The sequence below is a fragment of the Lepidochelys kempii genome, chromosome 1 (assembly GCF_965140285.1).
Source record: "Lepidochelys kempii isolate rLepKem1 chromosome 1, rLepKem1.hap1, whole genome shotgun sequence".
Classification (NCBI taxonomy): Eukaryota; Metazoa; Chordata; order Testudines; family Cheloniidae; genus Lepidochelys; species Lepidochelys kempii.
Window position 1 is genome coordinate 243,637,814 of NC_136380.1, and position 19,386 is coordinate 243,657,199.

The 19,386-nt window shown below is 45.4% G+C and overlaps 1 protein-coding gene across 5 annotated transcripts in view; it reads left to right on the forward strand.

The window, feature by feature from the left end:
* The first annotated feature begins 698 nt into the window (after positions 1-698).
* Positions 699-19,386, forward strand: part of LOC140901672 (sodium- and chloride-dependent GABA transporter 2) — a 58,905-nt gene continuing 40,217 nt past the window's right edge. For 2 of the 5 annotated variants that reach the window (XM_073320920.2, XM_073320955.2), the window contains exons 1-3: positions 4,306-4,702; positions 15,688-15,822; positions 18,399-18,539. In XM_073320920.2, the coding sequence (XP_073177021.1) occupies positions 4,444-4,702; positions 15,688-15,822; positions 18,399-18,539 (535 nt within the window). In that variant the 5' untranslated portion in view covers positions 4,306-4,443. Of the gene's footprint in view, positions 1,606-1,746; positions 2,812-4,303; positions 4,703-15,687; positions 15,823-18,398; positions 18,540-19,386 lie in introns of those variants that run through there. The other 3 variants (XM_073320927.2, XM_073320936.2, XM_073320962.2) reach the window with 3 other exon arrangements.

Here is a 19,386-nt window from a genome sequence, read left to right on the forward strand (position 1 = left end):
GTAAGCCTCAACTGATTCTGTATTTATTTGTTCTTTCCTTCTATTTCCAATTATGAGCTTATTTTTTTAATCCTCAGATCTATTGAGTTAGTCTCTGAACTATACTGACTGTTTCTTGTTCTTTTTCCAGAAGAACTCTAATGTGGTGCACCTTAATTATGTTATGTTTTAGTCTTTTCTCCAGCCTTCTCTTTTGTACTTGTGGATTTTAATACTTCTTCCCGTTGCATTGTGCTCATTCAATACTTTAATTCCTGAAAATTTGCTTTCCTTCATTCTGCTGCATTCTGTGCATTCTGACCTGACTTGGCTCAAGTAAAATAGTTTGACTGGTTATGGACTTCCCAATTGTCCTCCATTGTTCCTCCCAACTGGCTTCTCTTCTGTCTGGAGCTCTACTTTCTAGATCATAAAGTTGTTGTCTTTGTAACTTGAACATCTTTGCATATCTACGCTTATTATCCAATACACGTCTTGGTAGCTAAGTCCCTTGTGAGTACAATATACAGTGGTTTCAAGAAACTCCAAGAAATTTTAGATAATTGATCTCTTTTTGTCCTGGGTGGGTCTGTAGTAGATGCAACCTATAATTTTGCTCCTTTTAATCCACTGTATCATTGTCCAAAATACTTTACTACACTCTTTATTGTCAGACTGTATTTCTCACTGGGATATTCCCTAATGTCTCACGCATTAAGAGTGAGATCTGTGGCAGTTCAATAGTTCTGTAGCTATGCCTTGCTGTCTCTCTTGTGAAACACCAATGACACACATCTTCTGTTATTGGAAGAGACACCTAGGTAAGAGCTCACTGGCCTGAGAAAGGAGTGGGGCAGAGATTAGTGGAATGTACTCCCACCATTGGGGCCTGTCTCCTCCTCCTACCATCTTAATATCCTGTTTGTGAAATAATTACAGTGTAATAATCCATAATAGAGATCTAAAAATTTGCCCCCACTTTCCCCCATCATCGAGAGGTAAATCCATGCAGAGAGGTCACTGGGGTTTGCCCATGTGTTGTGCTCATTCACTAGCATTCCAAGGGAAGGCTTAAATCTGTGTTATAGAGACTGCAGTGAAAATTCACTCTGAGTTAGATTCTGGTCTTACCTGTTTCTGATGTAGACTGGAACTTGAACTTGTCTCTGGTATGGACTTGACAGGCATGTGTGAATTTTTCATTTATTGTCCCTTGAACTGGGGGAAGAGAGAGACAGAATGAGTAACAGAGGGAAAGAGGAAGAGAAGTAGACAGAGAAGGGAAGAAACAAACTGAGATAGAAGTAGACACAGGGTGAGAGACTGACAGACAAAAGCAAGGTGGAGGTACACATGGAGCCAGCCACTCCCCCCTCCCCCTGCCCCCAAGGAAAAAGTAAGACACTTTCATGGACAGGGGAGAGAGCCCCTTTTGCAATGGTCATGCAATCAGTCATGTGTAGGTTGTTGTCCAGCCCTGGGGGAGTGGGGGAAGGAATGTGGGTTGGGCAAAGTGTAGAATTGCACCACTGCAGAATTTTTCTTCCACACTTTAAATAGCCAGTACCTTTCACTACAGCTTTCACATTTCCCTCCAATCAGACCCTTGACAGCTCCTTCCTTAAGGTAAATGGCTCACTGTTGTCTTCTGCTTTCCTTCCCCCAACTCCTTTAGTTACCTTGTGGTTGGCTGTTTAATAATTTTCTAGTGTGTAAAGTTTTTTTCTTCTTCTTCTGAGGAATTGCTGTCAGATGCTTGGGAGTGTTCGTTACTGCGGGGTGTGTGTGTGTGTGTGTACACAAGCACACTTTCTGGAGTATGCTGGGGTACAACCCCCACTCTTCTGGCTATTTTTGGGGAACACCATTTGTTGACATTGTGTTTTTCTGCTCTTTGCGAGAACTGGCGGTACAGGAGAACTAGACGGGGCTTTGCCAAGCTGCCTCAGTGGGGCACAGGGGGGATCAATGGCAGATGCTGTGTGCAGGAATGTGCTTCCATTGCTCAAAGAGTTCTCAGCAATCCTTACTTATGCACAGTACCAAAGTAGGAGCTGCAGCCATCCTCTTCCTCCTCTGCTGATGCATCCTGCTGAGTTTTGCTGCCATTAGTACTCCTCGTAGGGAATGAATATGCACAAATATCCCATGAATTGCTGCAGCAAAATCATGGTACAATCTGCACCCCCTATCCAATGTTTCCCTGCAGTATTCTGGAAACACTGGCTGTGTAGGAATTTGCACTTAATTCAGTCCCAGTCTTTAGTAAAAGACTCTCTAGGGACCTTTGCAGGACAGTGAGCAAACAGGATTAAAGCAGCTGTGAGCTTTCCTACCAGCAGAAGCACTTTATTAAATAGTGTATGAGCACCAGCTCTGCAGGCTACTGCAGTCCCAGCCTCTGCTAGCAGGAGTCACTGTAGGGAATAGCATAGAAGCATTGGCTTTGGGCTGCTCACAGCTATTGGTTCCTAGCCTCACCTAGCAGACATTGTAGGGCAATGGTTTAGGGGAATGGAGCTGGGGCACTGGCTGTGGTGGAATTCACAGCTCTTGCCGCTCCTTTGTTACACATAATTTCATAACTGCTATGCCTTTTCCTCCCCCCATAAACTGCACCTTTAAATCACTGAGAACTCTGCTCTCTGCGGAGAGAGGCAGTTATTTTGAGAGGCAGAGCTGCTGCAGCCTGTTGCAAAGGAAACTCTCTGTGCCCCCATCGAAGCCGTAGTTTACTGATCATTCTTGTTCTCCTAAAGGGACACGGTCAGCGTGGAAAAAATCCCATTTCTGTCTGAAAAACTTGTTATCCTCTACTTACAAGTAACACTGGTAAGATCGCTTCACCTGACAGTCAAAAGAAAACACTTTTTCCTCTATTTGTTGGTTTGTTTACTTTGTGCATGTGATGGTGGTTGGTGCATGTGAGGTAACTGAGTATAGTTAATTTCATGACTTCCCTGTGAGTTAATCAGTTTCTTCCTCCCTGAAAAAACCCTTATAAACTACAACAGGGGAGTAGAAAAACCCTTATAAAATATCTTCAAGACATTTAAAAAAAATTGGTTAAGGCTTGTCTCCTATGTTTGTACAACTCCTGGGGCAGTGTGGCCTCGGTGCTAGATTAATGTACATAGCTAATAATATTAGTAATATGTGTACTATTTAAAGGATGCGCTTTCAAAAGGATGGAGTGTTTTGAAATGAGTCTGTTTTAAATGATGATAAAGAAGGTAGCACCCCTTTAACCCAGAATAAATCCATGAGATTGAAGGTATGTAGGTGCATTTAGTATATGGAAAAAAACATAACATTCCCTATCAGGAATTGTAAGGATTGATACAAGAGTAACTAGTGGGATGTGTCTGTCTGTGTCCCTCAGCTGCTCTATCCTGAAAGAGAGGGAAATAACAGGGTCCCCCAAGGATCTGTACTGGGACCAGTGCTGTTCAACACATTCATAAATGATCAGGAAAAAGGGGTAAATGATGAGGTGGCAAAGTTTGCAGACACAAAATTGCTTAAGATAGTTAGGTCTAAAGCTGACTGTGAAGAGTCACAAAACTAGGTGACTGGCCAACAATATGGCAGATGAAATTCAATGTCGGTAAGTGCACATTGGAAAACATAATTCCAACTATACATACAAAATGATGAGATCTTGGAGTCATTGTGAAACAGCCGTTCAATGTGCAACTGCAGTCAGAAAAGATAACAATATTAGGAACCATTAAGAAAGGGATAGACAATAAGACAGAAAATATCACAATGTCACTATATAAATCTATGGTACACTCACACCATGAATACTGCATGCATTCTGTTTGCCCCATCTCAAAGACATATTAGAATAGGAAAAGGCACAGAGAAGGGCAACAAAAATAATTAGGGGTATGGAACAGTTTCCATATGAGGAGAGATTAAAAAGACTAGGACTGCTCATTTTTGGCGAGATAACTAAGCGGGGGGGATAAGATAAGAGGCTTATAAAATTAAGAATGGTACTGAGCAGGTGAATAATGAAGTTTTATTTAAGCCTTCACATAACACAAGAAATAGGGGTCACTTGATGAAATTAATAGGCAGCAGGTTTAAAACAAACATAAGGAAGTACGTCTCCATACAACACACAGTTAACCTGTGGAACTCATTGCCAGGGGATACTGTGAAGGCCAAAAATATAACTGGGTTCAAATAAGGACTAGATAAGTTCATGGAGGATAGGTCCATCAATGACTATTAGCCAAGATGCCCAGGGACACAACCCCATGCTCTGGGTGTCCCCAAGTCTCTGACTGCCAGAAGCTGACCTTGGATGAAGGGAGATGGATCACTTGATGATTACCCTGTTCCGTTCATTATCTCTGAAGCATCTGGCATTGGCCACTGTCAGAAGACAGGATACTTGGTTAAATAGACCACTGGTTTGACCCAGTATGTTCTTATAAATTTCTGACTAGTTGAATGAATTGTAAACATAATGCTGAAAAATGGTACCAATTCTTTGAAGGTGGGATGGATTACAGAGTCCCGGGGGCAGTTAGCAATGGAGAGACGATACCTGCTCATCCAGGCATGGAAAAGCAGAAGGAAGAAGAGAATCAAACACTGGAACGAGGCCATTGGAACAACAAGCTGGAATATGTGCTATCCGTGGCTGGGGAGATTATTGGCCTGGGTAATGTCTGGAGGTTCCCCTACCTCTGTTACAAGAATGGTGGAGGTAAGTACAGCCCTAGCTCTAACCACTTACATCAGCTACCCCATCTAGCCACTGATGTCCCTCTGTTGTTCTCCATTGGCCTTAAAGCTCCATGGTCACTTGCATTTTGAATTGCTCTGTGCCTATCTGCACTTGAGAGCTTTGTTTCCAAGAGGTGGTCTGAACTTGTCTGTACCTCTGGGGTATGCACCTGTGTGCACAGCGGGCCTGATTTCTAGATGATCTATACTTGCCCAAGAAATGCATTTCCTTGGGGGAGGGCAGAGGCAGCCGTATGCGCTTGGCACCATACATCTTGCAGTTTTTCAGAGTGTCCGTCTGTACCAAATTTCCCACAAGTGCTCAGTGTGTTTGTCCACTGCTAGGAAGCTTGTTTCCTAGAGGTTTCCAGAGTCCACATCTGTGCCCCAGGGACCCATTTGCTGGAATGCCTGGGGCCTGGCTGTCTATGCCCAAGAGGCCAATTTCCCAGCAGTGACCAGACTGGAGTTCTTCACATACAGGCCTGACATATCTGCATATTTCCTGGAAGTTCCCGAGGAGTTAAGGACTCCTGGTATAGTATAGGGGTTCTCTGTACCCGTGCCACAACAACTGTTTTTCTACGTGTAAAACTAGGGCCGGTGTTAGGGGGTAGCAAGCAGGGCAATTGCCCGGGGCCCCACAAAGCTAAATTGCTCAGGCTTCAGCTCCAGATGGTAGGGCTTGGGGCCCTGGGCTGCAGTCCTGTGCAGCGGGGCTTTGGCTTTCTGCCCTGGGCCCAAGCAAGTCTAATGCTGATCATGCTTGGCAGACCCCCTGAAACCTGCTAGAGAACCACTGGTGTAGTACATGTCCTGGATGCTACCCAGCATGTCTGTCTGGCCCTGCAGGGATGCCTGTCGTACTCATTGTGTGTGTGGCAGGGATGGGATCCTGTAACATGTGTAGATATTAAATCCTTGTAAGTGAAGGGCCTGACTACCATGAAGGTGAACATTTAATAACTAGATGCCTGTGCACCTCGAGGGCACCAGTTTTCCAGAGGTGCCAGGCACGCAGCATTACTGAGGGGATTCAGGACTAGTTTTTCTCTCATATCCTCTGACTCTCTTCGGGTATGTATCGCTAGTCAATGGGTGCTAACATTAGTGGTACACCGTCTCCAGGAGAGACATCGGGGTGAGTACAAGCGCAGAGACAGCAGTGTCTGTGAGACTGGCTTTATGGGGAAAAGAGCTGAGGTAGTATTCAGAGACTCCTTTGGTGTCTGTGAAGAACCCCAACATTGCTTCCATTCCCTGCAAAATCTTCTTGCCTGAGTGGGATGGTGTGTATGTGAGATGTGTGCACGCTCATGTACATGAGGAACGTGACTGACACAGTGTGATGTAGGTGGGAGATGGAGTGTGCATCTTTGTGTGTGTGTGAGACCTGCCTTCCAAGCACCCTGGGGCTATGCAGGTAATAATTAGTAATGGATATGTGAGCCTGTGGGGTGTATTTCCATTCATCTTTTCTATGGGGAATTCCCCAGTGCAGCAAATTCACTTTGTGGGTAGATTGTTGTTTTTAGGCTTTGCCGTTAGACTTTTTTCTTAAAGAAAAATTGAAACCGTCTCCCCTCCCCGCAAGTCCTGCTAGAGGTCAGAGATATTTCTGTGTTTTCTGTGGAGAACTTCTCCAGTGTGTGGAGCAGGAATTACTCTCCCTGTTTATGTTTGGTGATTTATTACTGATCAGAGTCTCCGGAAGGTCTCAGTTGGCAAAGTGAGTGGCATGGGGACCTTGCACTGAAATCTCCTGGATTTCACTTGGAAAAGTCTCCTGGGTCTAACTAAATGTTAGGGGGCTTATTTCTTCATCCACTTACTTCCCTGGTCCTTCTCGCATGAACAGAGAGCAACAATACCCGAAGTCCAAAGGTGCAAACAATTCAATGTTTATTGGGGTGAACTTCCAGCAAGCATGATTCCAGTTTCCTTCCTTAGTGTCCCCCTTCCCAGCTCTGACACCACAGAGCCTTACACCTGTGCCCTGTTCCCATTCCTGCCCTTAGCCAAACATGATTCCAATTTCCTTACCCCCATTCCCTGTTCCCATTTCCCCCTTTAGCAAAACATGATTCCAATTTCCCTGTTCCCATTTTCCCCACATACCAGGTGTAGGGGTCAACCTGGGATGAGATTAAAAAGGAAATGGAGGAAGTGTCAGGGGACCCAGAGGGATGGGAGGTGGCTGAGGAGCCCACCCTCCTTGGTATACGAGTAGTGGAAAAAGGTCCCTGACCATGGGGACTGAATGCCTCCCAGGGAAAGGAGGCATTTCAGTCTGCTTGTGAGAGGTTTGAAGTAAGGGCAGCATTATGGGAAGCTGTTAGAGTTAACAGACCACCTTTAGAGACTGGAGCTGGGACCTGGTCCTGGGGGAGTGGAGAGAAAGAAGGAAAAAAAAAAAGTTTCAAAGTGCAACCTGCCTTTCCATGCTCTTTTGTTTTTCTGATGTTTTAATGGAGGATACTTTGGATACTTATGTGAGATGTCAAGAAGGAAGTTTTTGTTTAATGATAAAACCCAGTTATATAAATGTAACTGTATGTGCAACTCTGAGCAGTCACATTGGATGGAAGCTTGGTAATTAAATTATCCAAAGGGGTCAGGTTAAGTGGCTACTACCACCACTATGCTTCTGTCCCCAGAAGCCTTTACAGCTATTCTGAGGGGAAATGGGCCCTTTTCCCACAGAAATGGTCTATAAGGGACTGCTGCAGGCAGCAGGCGGAGAAAGAATCTGAGCAAAAGTATTTGACTATTGGGTAACGTAATCAAAATCACTTAAGGATGTAAGGGGTTTCTATTGGAACTTAACTTGGCTCCCCCTGGTTGTGTCTAGTTGTACAAGATGGGAGTGTAATCAGGTACAGTTGTATAAAAAAGAGTAATCACAGTGCAAGGGATGTTAGGCAAAAGAGAATTTTGTGCGTGTGCATGGGAAAAAGAAAAGGAAAAGGGGAGGAATGATGCGAACACTGACCCTTGGGGTGTCTCTGGAGGATCAGATTGTTGCTTTGGTGGGTGTGCATGAAAACTCTCTGGGCATGGGGGAGGCAGTTACACCTTGTGTAAAATTAATATGGCTAATGTTATGGAGGTTAAACTATATGGAAGGAATTTGCATTTTCCCAGGACATGTGCAGTGTATATTGGAGAAGGGGTAAAAGAAATGCAAATAAAACATGGTACTTTATTAAAATCCTATTAGGGCTCCAAAAGGGGCCACAATAGGTTGTGCTTTCTTTTTCAGATCTCTGTGTGTTTTGGAGCAGGAGATGAAAGTGGAAAGTAATCAGAACTCTAGTGGAAGTAAAATGTTTCCCTTTTAAGACAGTGTCTGAGATGCCAACAGCTTTGGATCCAGAAGCAAGCTAGTAAGCCTCTGTGTAAATGCAAATTATCTAGCTGATGGGCACAAAGGAGCTGCAAATAATGAATACATCTGGTCAGCAAACAAGCTACTACAAGACTCAGATTACGGCCCTCCAGGAAAGGGAGGTGAAAAACAAGTCAAGCCTGAAAATAAGGGGGACAGGTTAACCATAAGGGGTGGGTGTGTGTGGGGAAAATGGGAACAGGGAATGGGGGTGGGGAAATTGGAATCATGTTTTGCTAAAGGGGGAAATGGGAACAGGGAATGGGGGTAAGGAAATTGGAATCATGTTTGGCTAAGGGCAGGAATGGGAACAGGGACACAGGTGTAAGGCTCTGTGGTGTCAGAGCTGGGAAGGGGGACACTAAGGAAGGAAACTGGAATCATGCTTGCTGGAAGTTCACCCCAATAAACATTGAATTGTTTGCACCTTTGGACTTCGGGTATTGTTGCTCTGTTCATGCGAGAAGAACCAGGGAAGTAAGTGGGTGAAGGAATAAGCCCCCTAACACTAAACCACTTTCTCATGCCACTGGCATGAAGAGGATTAGCCAGTTAGCTGCTTTCACTTGGTATTTGCTTCTTTTCACCTGGTGCTTGGGAATGTTTTATTTTTGAGGGGGATTAGAAGGGAGGATTTTTCTTGTTTTTCATTTTTAATCTGGAATGTATCTAGGTTGCAAGCTGCATGGTTTCTGCTTTCATTCACCGTACTGTTCCCTTGGGCTACCTGCACAGCCCCTGGAAGTACTTAGGGATAATGTGAAGACTGCTCACTGCTGGAATGGGAAAAGCAGTTCACAGAGCCACCTTCCTGCCCCTGTTGTTGGTGTTTGTTAGTGAACCAGGATGTGGTAATGATTATCAAGTGCTAGAGTCCTGGAAGGAAAGGGATGGCTTTGGGTGGTGTAGAACCTTTGTGAAGCTATCTTATCAGAGAGAACCCAATTTGCTCAGATAGTTCAGGATAAAGAGAGATGGACTTCCCAAATTTCATAAGCGCTAGAGGTGAGCCAGACCCAGAACTATGGATCCAAACACTCACAGGCTGTGGTGGGGTTGAACTCTGTATCAGAATCTGGCATTTGGGGACAAAAGCTGCGTGAAATTATTTGTGCAATATTTTTCAACAGAAAATGCAGATTCAGTTTGACCAAAACAATTTGTGAATTCAGGTTGATTTTTGTAAATTGTTTCAGTTGGGGGGACCTGGAAATGTCAAAATGGTTTGTTTCAGCATTTCCAAAACAAAATGTGTTTTGTTCTGGAAGGACTTTTTGTTTCACAGCATCCCTCAATTATATTTAAAAAATTAAACATTTAAAAGCATCAAAATCCAAATGAAACTCTTTTTTGATGGTTTGGTTCACTAAACATGTTTGAAATATTTTTCTTTTGGGTCGACCAGAAATGTATTTCTTATTTTTCAAAAAAAAATTTGGACCTGCACTTGAACTGGATATTTTGCATTTGGGACCTTTAGCTGCCTTCCCCCTAGGTTAGAAAAAGAATGAGTCATAATGTGACATTGGGGGGGGGGGGGGAGGGGGGGAGGAGAGGAGGTGGTTGCCAAACAGCCTTTATTGGGGAAAAAGAAAGTGAAATGGGGGGTAGGTGAGAAATCATCCGTTTGAACTTTGTGAAACGGAGCAGCTTGTTACTTTTCCTTTCTTTTTGGCTCTCTCCACTTTGCAAACAAAGAATCATCTTTTGAATATTTAGAAAGAAAAGGAGTACTTGTGGCACCTTAGAGACTAACGAATTTATTTGAGCATGAGCTTTCGTGAGCCACAGCTCACTTCATCGGATGCATCCGATGAAGTGAGCTGTGGCTCACGAAAGCTCATGCTCAAATAAATTCGTTAGTCTCTAAGGTGCCACAAGTACTCCTTTTCTTTTTGCGAATATAGACTAACACGGCTGTTACTCTGAAACCTGAATATTTAGAGTTCAGTATCCAATACCCAAGTCCAACATGAAAAAAGGAATAACTGTTCCTTCTTTTTCACTCTGACTGGGCTTAGGTTATGCCTCCCCTGGAAGGGGTTAAACCCTCTCTAGGGACGTTCGCCTCTCTGATTGAGAAATACTGGGGAAGTGTGTGGGTGTGCATGGGTGTGCCTTTCTCCTCTCTCATTGTGTCTCACCCCCACATTCACACCACCTCTGGTCTTGTGCTTGGTTGGAATCTTATTTGTGAGAACAAAGCAATCACACAATGGAACAGAGGGAGGCTAGAATTACAAAGCCAGACCTCAGAGTCCTTTATCAGGGTCAAACTCCCCCTGGCTTCACTAGATTAAAAATTTTGTGAGGGCTTCAGGATTTGACCTAGCCTGTGCCTGAGGCAGGATAAAATGAGATTCAAACTGGCAAAATTGAACTAAGACTTGAGCCTGTTTCGGAGATGCAATTAAGAGGCCTCTCTTGAAGTACAAAACGGAACCCTGTAACCAGGTTGGCTGTGTTGTAACCGCTTCCTCTGACTGTTGTCTTGTCCCTAGGGCCTCAGGCCTGAGCAGTTGTGAAATGTCCTTGCTTCACTACATTGTACCACTCTTTGGCTGTCTATGTAGCGGCAATCCTACCCCCATCCCCCACTGCTGTAACTACATCAGAGGCCCTTGTGTTTTACACTTGGTTCGTAACCAGTCTCAATCATAGTTCCTTATCATGGTTGTGACATGTATTTTCCAATCTGTGCAGGCAAGAAAAAATGGTCATGTAATGGTTTTGTATGTGTGATGCCCACTACTGGTTGGGCCATAAGGAGGATAAGAGACTGCCGCCCAAACAAAGCATCCTCCTTTCCTACTAGATGCCTGGGAGCCCATGAAGGGGCCTATAGAGCTTCATGTTCAGATTCCTTGCGCCTCTTTCCTGTGAGCTTGCAGTACACGCAGCATGCTACCAGAAAGGGTCCAGTGCACTGCGCTTTCACCGTAACCCCCTGCAAGGCACAAGTTACCCATGGAGGTTCCAAGAGAAAAGAATGGTGAAGGCTGTTTGGCAGGTCAAGTGTGAAAAGGCCACAGTTCATCAGTGTGGGAAAGTGCTAAGGGTGGGACTAGGCTTTGCTTGGAAATGAAACAGGGAAGTGCTAGAAGGGGTGTCCCAGGTATATGTAAAAAGAAAAGGAGGACTTGTGGCACCTTAGAGACTAACCAATTTATTAGAGCAGGAGAGTGAATTTGTGTGTGTATGGGGGTGGGGGGGATGTGAGAAAACCTGGATTTGTGCAGGAAATGGCCCAACTTGATTGTCATGCACATTGTGTAAAGAGTTGTCACTTTGGATGGGCTATCACCAACAGGAGAGTGAATTTGTGTGGGGGGGTGGAGGGTGAGAAAACCTGGATTTGTGCTGGAAATGGCCCACCTGATGATCACTTTAGATAAGCTATTACCAGCAGGACAGTGGGGTGGGAGGAGGTATTGTTTCATATTCTCTGTGTATATATAAAGTCTGCTGCAGTTTCCACGATATGCATCTGATGAAGTGAGCTGTAGCTCACGAAAGCTTATGCTCTAATAAATTGGTTAGTCTCTAAGGTGCCACAAGTACTCCTTTTCTTTTTGCGAATACAGACTAACACGGCTGTTACTCTGAAACCAGGTATATGTGTGTGTGTGATGACCTACCCTTGCATCCTTATGCCTGAGGTGTGCAATGGAGTGGTGTCTCAAGCACAGGTGCTGCCTCACCCCCCCGGCTTGAAATGGTTTCCATCATATTGGGGTTTACAGTTTGGTTCAATGGCTCTCAGCACCCCCCATTACACACATTGTTCCAGCGCCCCTGGTCTCAAAGCAGAAAGCCCTGTAATTGACTGGCATTGAAAGCTAAATTGCAACAGCCCCTATGCCTCACACAAAGACAAAGCTAAGATGTGTCAGCTGGAGGTCAGGCAGAGGCAAGCCTGCCTTAGCTTTGGGTTGTATGCTCCAGGAAATAGCCACTTGGCATTCACACGTGTGCAAACTTGATCGTGAGTAATTTTATAATCCATGCGATAGAAGGGGAGTCTGAGTTAGGATTCCAAAATGAGCAAACCTTTAGGTTTATTGGAAGCCATCTTGCTAATGGACAAACTAGAGAAGTGTTTCTCAAACTGTGGGTCAGGACATCAAAGTGGGTCGCGACCCCTTTTTAAAGGGGTTGCCAGGGCTGGCATTAGATTTTCTGGGTCCAGGGCCAAAGCCCAACTCCTACCACCCGGGGCTGAAGCCGTAGCCCGAGTCCCACCACTCAGGGCTGAGGGCTTCAGCCCTGGGTGGCAGGGCTCAGTTTACAGGCCCCCCGCCTGAGGCTGAAGCCCTTGGGCTTCGGCTTTGCATCCCCCCACCCCCCCAGGGTGGTGGGGCTTTGGCCCCCCAGCCCGGGGCGGCGGGACTCAGGCAGGCTCAGGCTTTGATCCCCCCACTCCTGGGGTCATGCAGTAATTTTTGTTGTCATAAGGGGGTCGTGGTGCAATAAAGTTTGAGAACCCCTGAACTAGAAATAGCCAGAGATCCTGAGGAAGAGGGAGGGCCAGAGCTCAGGGTACAAGTGGATGAAGCCCAAGTAAGACAACTATTGTTGCTAGATAGGAGAGGTCATTTGGTAGCCTGTGTGAAATAAGTGAGGGAGGCTGCAGTACTTTTCCTACTGGACAGAGGTCCACCTCAGAAAGACACCCCCCTCCACATGGCACCAACAACACTCTCAGGAGAGGTCAAGGACTGTGAATAGGCCATGAAGACTGGTCTCTCCTCTTGTTCCTGGCGGTGGCCTCTCTGCCTCAGGGCTGAAGCTTCCTGGGGAGGCTGGTGTTGCTGTCCCTGGGTGAGCCTGTTCTGCGAGTGAGAGGACGTCTGCTTCCAGACCTGTCAAGCCAGCACCTTTTATTAACATTACATTCATGTGAATTATTTTTCAAAGTTTGTGTGGGAAGATACCAACCCAACCCGGAGAGGCCAGCTTTAGCTCAGTACTGAATTTTAAAAAACAAGAGAGCAATTCTGAAGCAACCGCATCTGAAAGGCTGAACTCCTTTCTGCTGGAGGAGGTGAAAGCATCACCTATGGGCTCCCATTCAGTCAATAAAGCAGATTTACCTAGGCAGTGCTTTGCAGCAGCAGCCGCAGCCAGAGGGAGCCATTCTGTGTCATAGCCCAGTGCCTCATTCGAAGGACCAGTCAACTTCTGTACTAGCCTGGCCAGACTTCAATCGCAATGGCAGTGCCAGGACCAGTAGAAAGCAGACGCAGCAGCTTTGCTGATTCAGGGCTGAATGAAGTTCACTATAATTTGCAATTTCTCACAGTTACAATATTGGCCTGGCCCGGGGATGGAGGAAGGAGTTTAATAGCAGCAGCAATTAGTGCACAGAAACGGTGTTAAACCTTGCAAGAGCCCATTACAGTAGGAGAACCAGGCAGAGAAACAGCTCTTGAGTTTCCTTGAGCAAGTTCACTCATTTCATTTGGCACAAATTTCTTCTTTAGATAAAATGGATGTCAGCAAGATCCATTCTCAAGCCCATGCTGATGCGATGTAAACTGGAGCACCTTCTGTGTGCACCATGGGATCACTCCAGATCCTGACTTGGATACACACTGCAGAACTGTAATGCTGCTGCAGCTCACCCAAAGACGTCTTTAGAAAACTTTTCTGGCCAAAAAATTAATTTCCCTAAAACCGTTCCCACTCCTGTGTCAGCAGGATGCCAGCTTGCTCACAGGTGGGGTATGTGGTGGTGGTGATGTGGGAATAACGGTACTGAAGTAGCAGCAGATTTGAAAAACAAGAGATTTTGTTAAGAAGCTTACTTCAACTACATGGGTAGAAGAGAGAAGGAAAGCTTCTAGCCTTGTTCCAGAACTCCACCCACACAACTCCCCCAGCAGGACACTGAGTGATGAACGGCTGAGCCAATAAAACACAAGATAGCAGTATTGCATCTTCAGAACTTTTGGTGGCTCAACTTACTGTGAGTGGGGACGATGCTGTTACCTAGCAACTCTGGGGAGATGATTAAGGCCTGGCCTACACACAGGTATACTATGTTGGTTGGGGGGTGATTTTTGTACCAATTTGGTTATACAAATACAAGCCTAGCGTGGACGCAGTTGTATCAGCACAAATGAGAGGCCCTATAGACTATTCCTATGTGAAAAGGGGAATAAACTATACAGGAATGAGCTATATCGGTATAAGCACCTTTACACTGGCATAACTCTGACCACACTAGGCAGATGTACTGATATAACTATACCAGTGTAGTTAAAGTGGTGTAACTTTTGTGTCTAGGCAAAAAGTAACTCTCATCCCCCACACTCCTCCCCAGCATTTTGGCCCTGCAAGTTGCACTAACCAGTGAAAAGCTGTTTAAAATAAAATAAAACCACACAAGATTAGAGCCGATTGACAAATAAAAACTAATTACATACACCAGTTGTAACTGGCTTCATTTTTCTGGTGACATTTTAATTGAAAATGTGAATCAAGTTTTGTTATTTCCCATGTTTTCAATTTTTGAAATATTTTTCAGAAAGGTTTTTGGTCAGCTCAGACACAAGACGTGTGTGTATTTTAAATCCAAATAGTTGATTTCTTTCTTCTCTGATGTTCCTGGGGCCTCTCGCTCCCACTGTAGGTAGTGGGAAATTTGCCATAAACTCCAGTAGCAGCAGCAGGACTGGGCGCCCAATGTGAGTGAAATACCTTTCTGTACTACTTTCCTTTCAGTTGTGCTTCTGCCTCTTACAAACTGCTAGGAAATAAGGTGAACAAAAATCCAAATTGGGTGGAATGGTGGGAGCAGGCTGAGTTTATTCAATATTTGTACATTAGCCATCCTGATTATTACCAACTCCAAGCATTCAAAAATCATGTCAGTTTCCAAAAAAATGCTGAGATTTCTTAAAAAGTGTAAGTGTGTGTCTGGAGTTTCTTTGTATTTGCCTTCTGGTTTTTGAGCCTTTAGGGTTCATGTTTAAGCTTTTCTTCCCACCATAGGAGCTAGAAACATTTATAAAAAGATGAATCTGAGATTCTCATGGAATTATATGACTCCAGGAGTTGAGGCTTTAAGAAACTATCATGAGACTCGTGCTAAAATTTGTGAGAACATAGGCCACGTAGGCCTGTGCATACACATGTAAAGACATTGACCCTGCCCAGGAGAGCTTACAACTGAAGCAGTAACAAGACTTGGGTAATGCAATCTGGCCTCTTCACCACAGATGCAGATTTTCATTTCCTGAGGCAACTGGCAGGTTTGTCTTTATACTACATCAGGTTTTAATGCCTCATTCACACTATGGTTGAGACTATGCAAGCAGTAATTGTGTTTGAACGGGTTATTGCTAGCACCATTTCCTTGATAAATTGATAGGGATTTTTTTTCTTTACCGTGTCTCCCAGGCCCCTTGCATCCTGGCCCTTCCCTCTTCTGTTCTCTACAGCCCATATCGCCATCTGTGTCTCCTTTCTCAGGGACCCTTCTTGGAGCATTCTCTGTCCTGGGGGAAATTTTCAGTCTATGGTCAATGGTCTAACATGTTTTCTTTCCCATGTACAATGCTTAAATCTGCCAGGTGCTTTCTTTATCCCCTACCTCATCTTCCTCTTCACCTGTGGGATCCCAGTGTTCTTCCTGGAGACAGCGTTAGGGCAGTACACCAGCCAGGGAGGGGTCACTGCCTGGCGGAAGCTCTGCCCTCTCTTTGAAGGTGAGTAGACCTCAGAGTGCACCACTTTTTTGGTGGGGGAATGAGGGGAAAAATAGTGCAAGGGTCAGGAACTAGAGCTGGGACATCTATCCCTCTTAAGAGACCCAGGTAAAGCTCTCCCACTGTACCCATGCTGTTCTCTGAGAAATTCTTTGAAAGTGCCTATGGTGTTACCATGAAGAATTGTGTTTACCCTCTCAGATCAGTTCATGATGTACCTCATCTGGTATTCTGCTGCCTTTCACACCATCAGTATATGATGATGCTTTAGAGGAAGGTGAGAGCCTGCCCTAAAAGTCTCCTGGACTCTCCCCTCGCTCCCCTGTTGTTCATCCAAAATGGTGCTGAAAAAAATCTCTTGCCTTTCCCATCACTCTGGTCACGTTCGCTCTCCTTGTCAAATCACATCACTGGCTCTCTTCACCTCCTGCACTGAGGTGTGAGCTCTGGCTATGGAATCTGCCCACAGGCAGAATTGTGCTCCTGGAGGGAAATTTTTATTTAAATAATTAAAACTGCTGTAACCCTTATTATTGCAAAGAAAACCTAAAATATATGAACTTACATTTAAACTGATGCCATGTCATCTTCCTGAGTTTGCAGACAGCCTGAAACAATAGTTCTGAGAGGTGTGAACTACCCCAGTCATCTTAATGTGGTGTTAACTCTCAAACCAATTATGACATCATTTTAGCATAATCATCCAATGGGGTGTTTATCCCTCAATCCAAACACTACTGATGCTTTCCTAGGTACCAGAAGTCTCAACTGTCTCCTATCCATCTGCCAAAACCCTCCAGCTCCTCCCCTAACAACTTCTACAGATCTGGTAGTTTGCTGCTCATATAAAAACTTCCAGCACATTGAAAACTAAAAATGTGAGGTCGAGCAAAATCAAAACTCAGTGTAATATTGAACTGAATGACAGGAGACACACTTCTCACTTCCATATTTAATTCAATAAAAAAACCTTCATGTTCCAACTTCCCTGAAAGGGCTGCAAGGTGTTCTGTCCAAAACACCAGGTGCTGTGGAAAGCCAGGGAGATAGCTACAGAATTAACTGAGGATTGCCAGAGTACATGAGGCCACTTGGCTAAATGGAACAGTGGTGTAAATTTCTGTTTCTTTGTTAGTAGGTGGCTGCTCACCCTGCTGTGCAAATACAATCCACATGCTGTGCAAAGTCCAAACTCCCATCCCTTCCTGGGGCGTGGCTTTATTAACAAACAAATGCATTATATGAAAACACAAAGAGCAGCTCACATCTCCTCAGGCATGGCTGCTCCTAGAGTGCCTCCCTGAGGACTGCTCAGTCCACTCACAGATCCTCATGCCCCAGGAAGCCTCCCACTCTCCATTATCTCCAGATGAAATAATGAGTTACCTGCAAAGCCTGCTTAACCCTTTCCCAGAGGAATCATCCCTTGCTAACAGGGTGCAGTATTTCAGGAAAACACCACAGAGGCTGGAACTGCAATAGCTTGGAGCGCCCTATACAGCTACAACTCTGCAGCCATTCTCCTACTGCAGGGGTTCTCAAACTGGGGGTCGGGAAACCTCAGGGGGTCGGGAGATTATTACATGCGAGGGGGGGGGCAGGGTTATGAGCTGCCAGCCTCCACCCCAACGCTGCTTTGCGTCCTGCATTTATAATGATGTTAAATATATAAAAAAGTGTTTTTAATTTATAAGGGGGGGGGGTCGCACTCAGAAGCTTGCTATGTGAAAGGGGTCACCAGTACAAAAGTTTGAGAATCACTTTCCTATCATGAGCTCCTTACAGAGATGCCTGCTGGCACATGTTGCTCGGAGTATCTGTAAACAACACTCTTCCTTTCCCTCCAACTCAGCAAACGCTCCTGCATCATTTCCTAAAGTGAGTCCTGAGTGGAGTAGCTCATAATAGACTGTGGTTTATTTGAACCATGAATATCCCAGCAGCTGTGTCTGAATTGGTATAAGAGATGCTGGCCTATAGAGGACCCCAATGTGTACAGTGCTTTGCCTTTAGAGGTTGTTGACCTCCAGGAGTTATAAACATTATTCCATAGCTTTGGCTTTTCTCTTTTCGCTGCTGGTAAAAGTTTGGTTCCAGTGATTATTAAAGCGTAATTCTGACCCTGCTGTACTCATTAGTCTCTACAGACTCTAGCCAGGATTCTCCAGCCACTTAGCAGCATGAATAAGGCAGGGGTCATGAGGAAACCCTGACACCTGTTGGCAACTGCCCTGAAAGTTGCAGCCCACAGGTGCAGTAGATCACAAACACTTTTCTTATGTGGAAGTCCGTCTCCCAAGGGAGCTTCACTGCCTGCCATGACAACGTGAGGCCATGGAAGGTAGTCTGGATATCACTGGGAAGATGGTGATGGATGGATTGGTCGCCAGGCCAATGTTCACATTGCAGCAAGGGAACCCCAAAATGGTGAGAGAACTGGAGCAGTGGGCAGTACAGACAGAGGCGGATTTGGAGGGCTTGGAGAAGCAGGGTGCTGTGGCAGGCTCTGGCCCTGAGGCTATTCTAGCTCGTGTTCCTCTCCTTGTTTATGAACACTGAGGCCCTTCTCTCTGCAGGAATTGGTTATGCTTCCCAGGTGATTGTCGTACTCCTGAATTTCTATTACGTTATTGTCCTGGCTTGGGCCTTGTTTTACCTCTTCAGTTCGTTCACTATAGACCTTCCCTGGGGCAGCTGTGACCACGAGTGGAACACAGGTAACACTGAATTCCTTTCTATCTTGTCGTCTCCTCCAACTCTCCATCAGTTTGCAGGGAAAAATCTGCCACAAGCAAATACCATCTAACCTGAGAAAGCAACATCCAGCTTGCTCTGGGGGAGGGGCCAAGGCCGGTGTGAGCGGGGGAGGGGCCTGGTTTATTGCCATACTACCTGACACAACATCAGTCCTCCTGATGGTAGAGGAGAAGAGGCTTGAAATTTCATTTGATTAGCTGGGTCTCTTCTAGAAAAGGCTCTAAAATGCCAGCCACCCACAGCTCCCATTGATTTCAGTCTTTCACTATGCTTGATCAGAGCAATGAACCAGCTGGTGTGTTATGCAGGCTCCCCCGTGCTGCTCCAACAACAGATCTCAGTTCTGGAAGAGGCTTCCCTTTCCTGGCAGCTGTGGGGACAGGAGGGAAATTCAGTCTATATTCAGCCCTCTGCTTCCTGGGCTCTGCTTCAATAATGGGAGCCCATTCCTACTTGGGAGGGCCCACCTCTCCCCTTGGAGGGAAAAGGGGCATTTAACCTTTATGATCATACAGTCCTTGGTTTCATCCCAGCACTGCTTTGCCAATGGGACCCCAACCCTGCCCTGGAAGGACCTCTTGTTCTGAGCAAGAGTAGGGATTTTAGAATATTTGTCTCCCTTTGAACATTATGCTGCTGGATGGAAAGGGGATCTGCAGCATTTCCAGAGGTGAAAGTGGGCCGGTATGGCATACCGGTAAGAAAGTGGCTGCCGGTACACAGCCAGTGTTAAAATGCTGCTGTGGCAGCGCTTTAAGCACTGTACCGCAGGGCCGCTGAGGGAGTAGGGCAAAAGGGGCAGCTGCC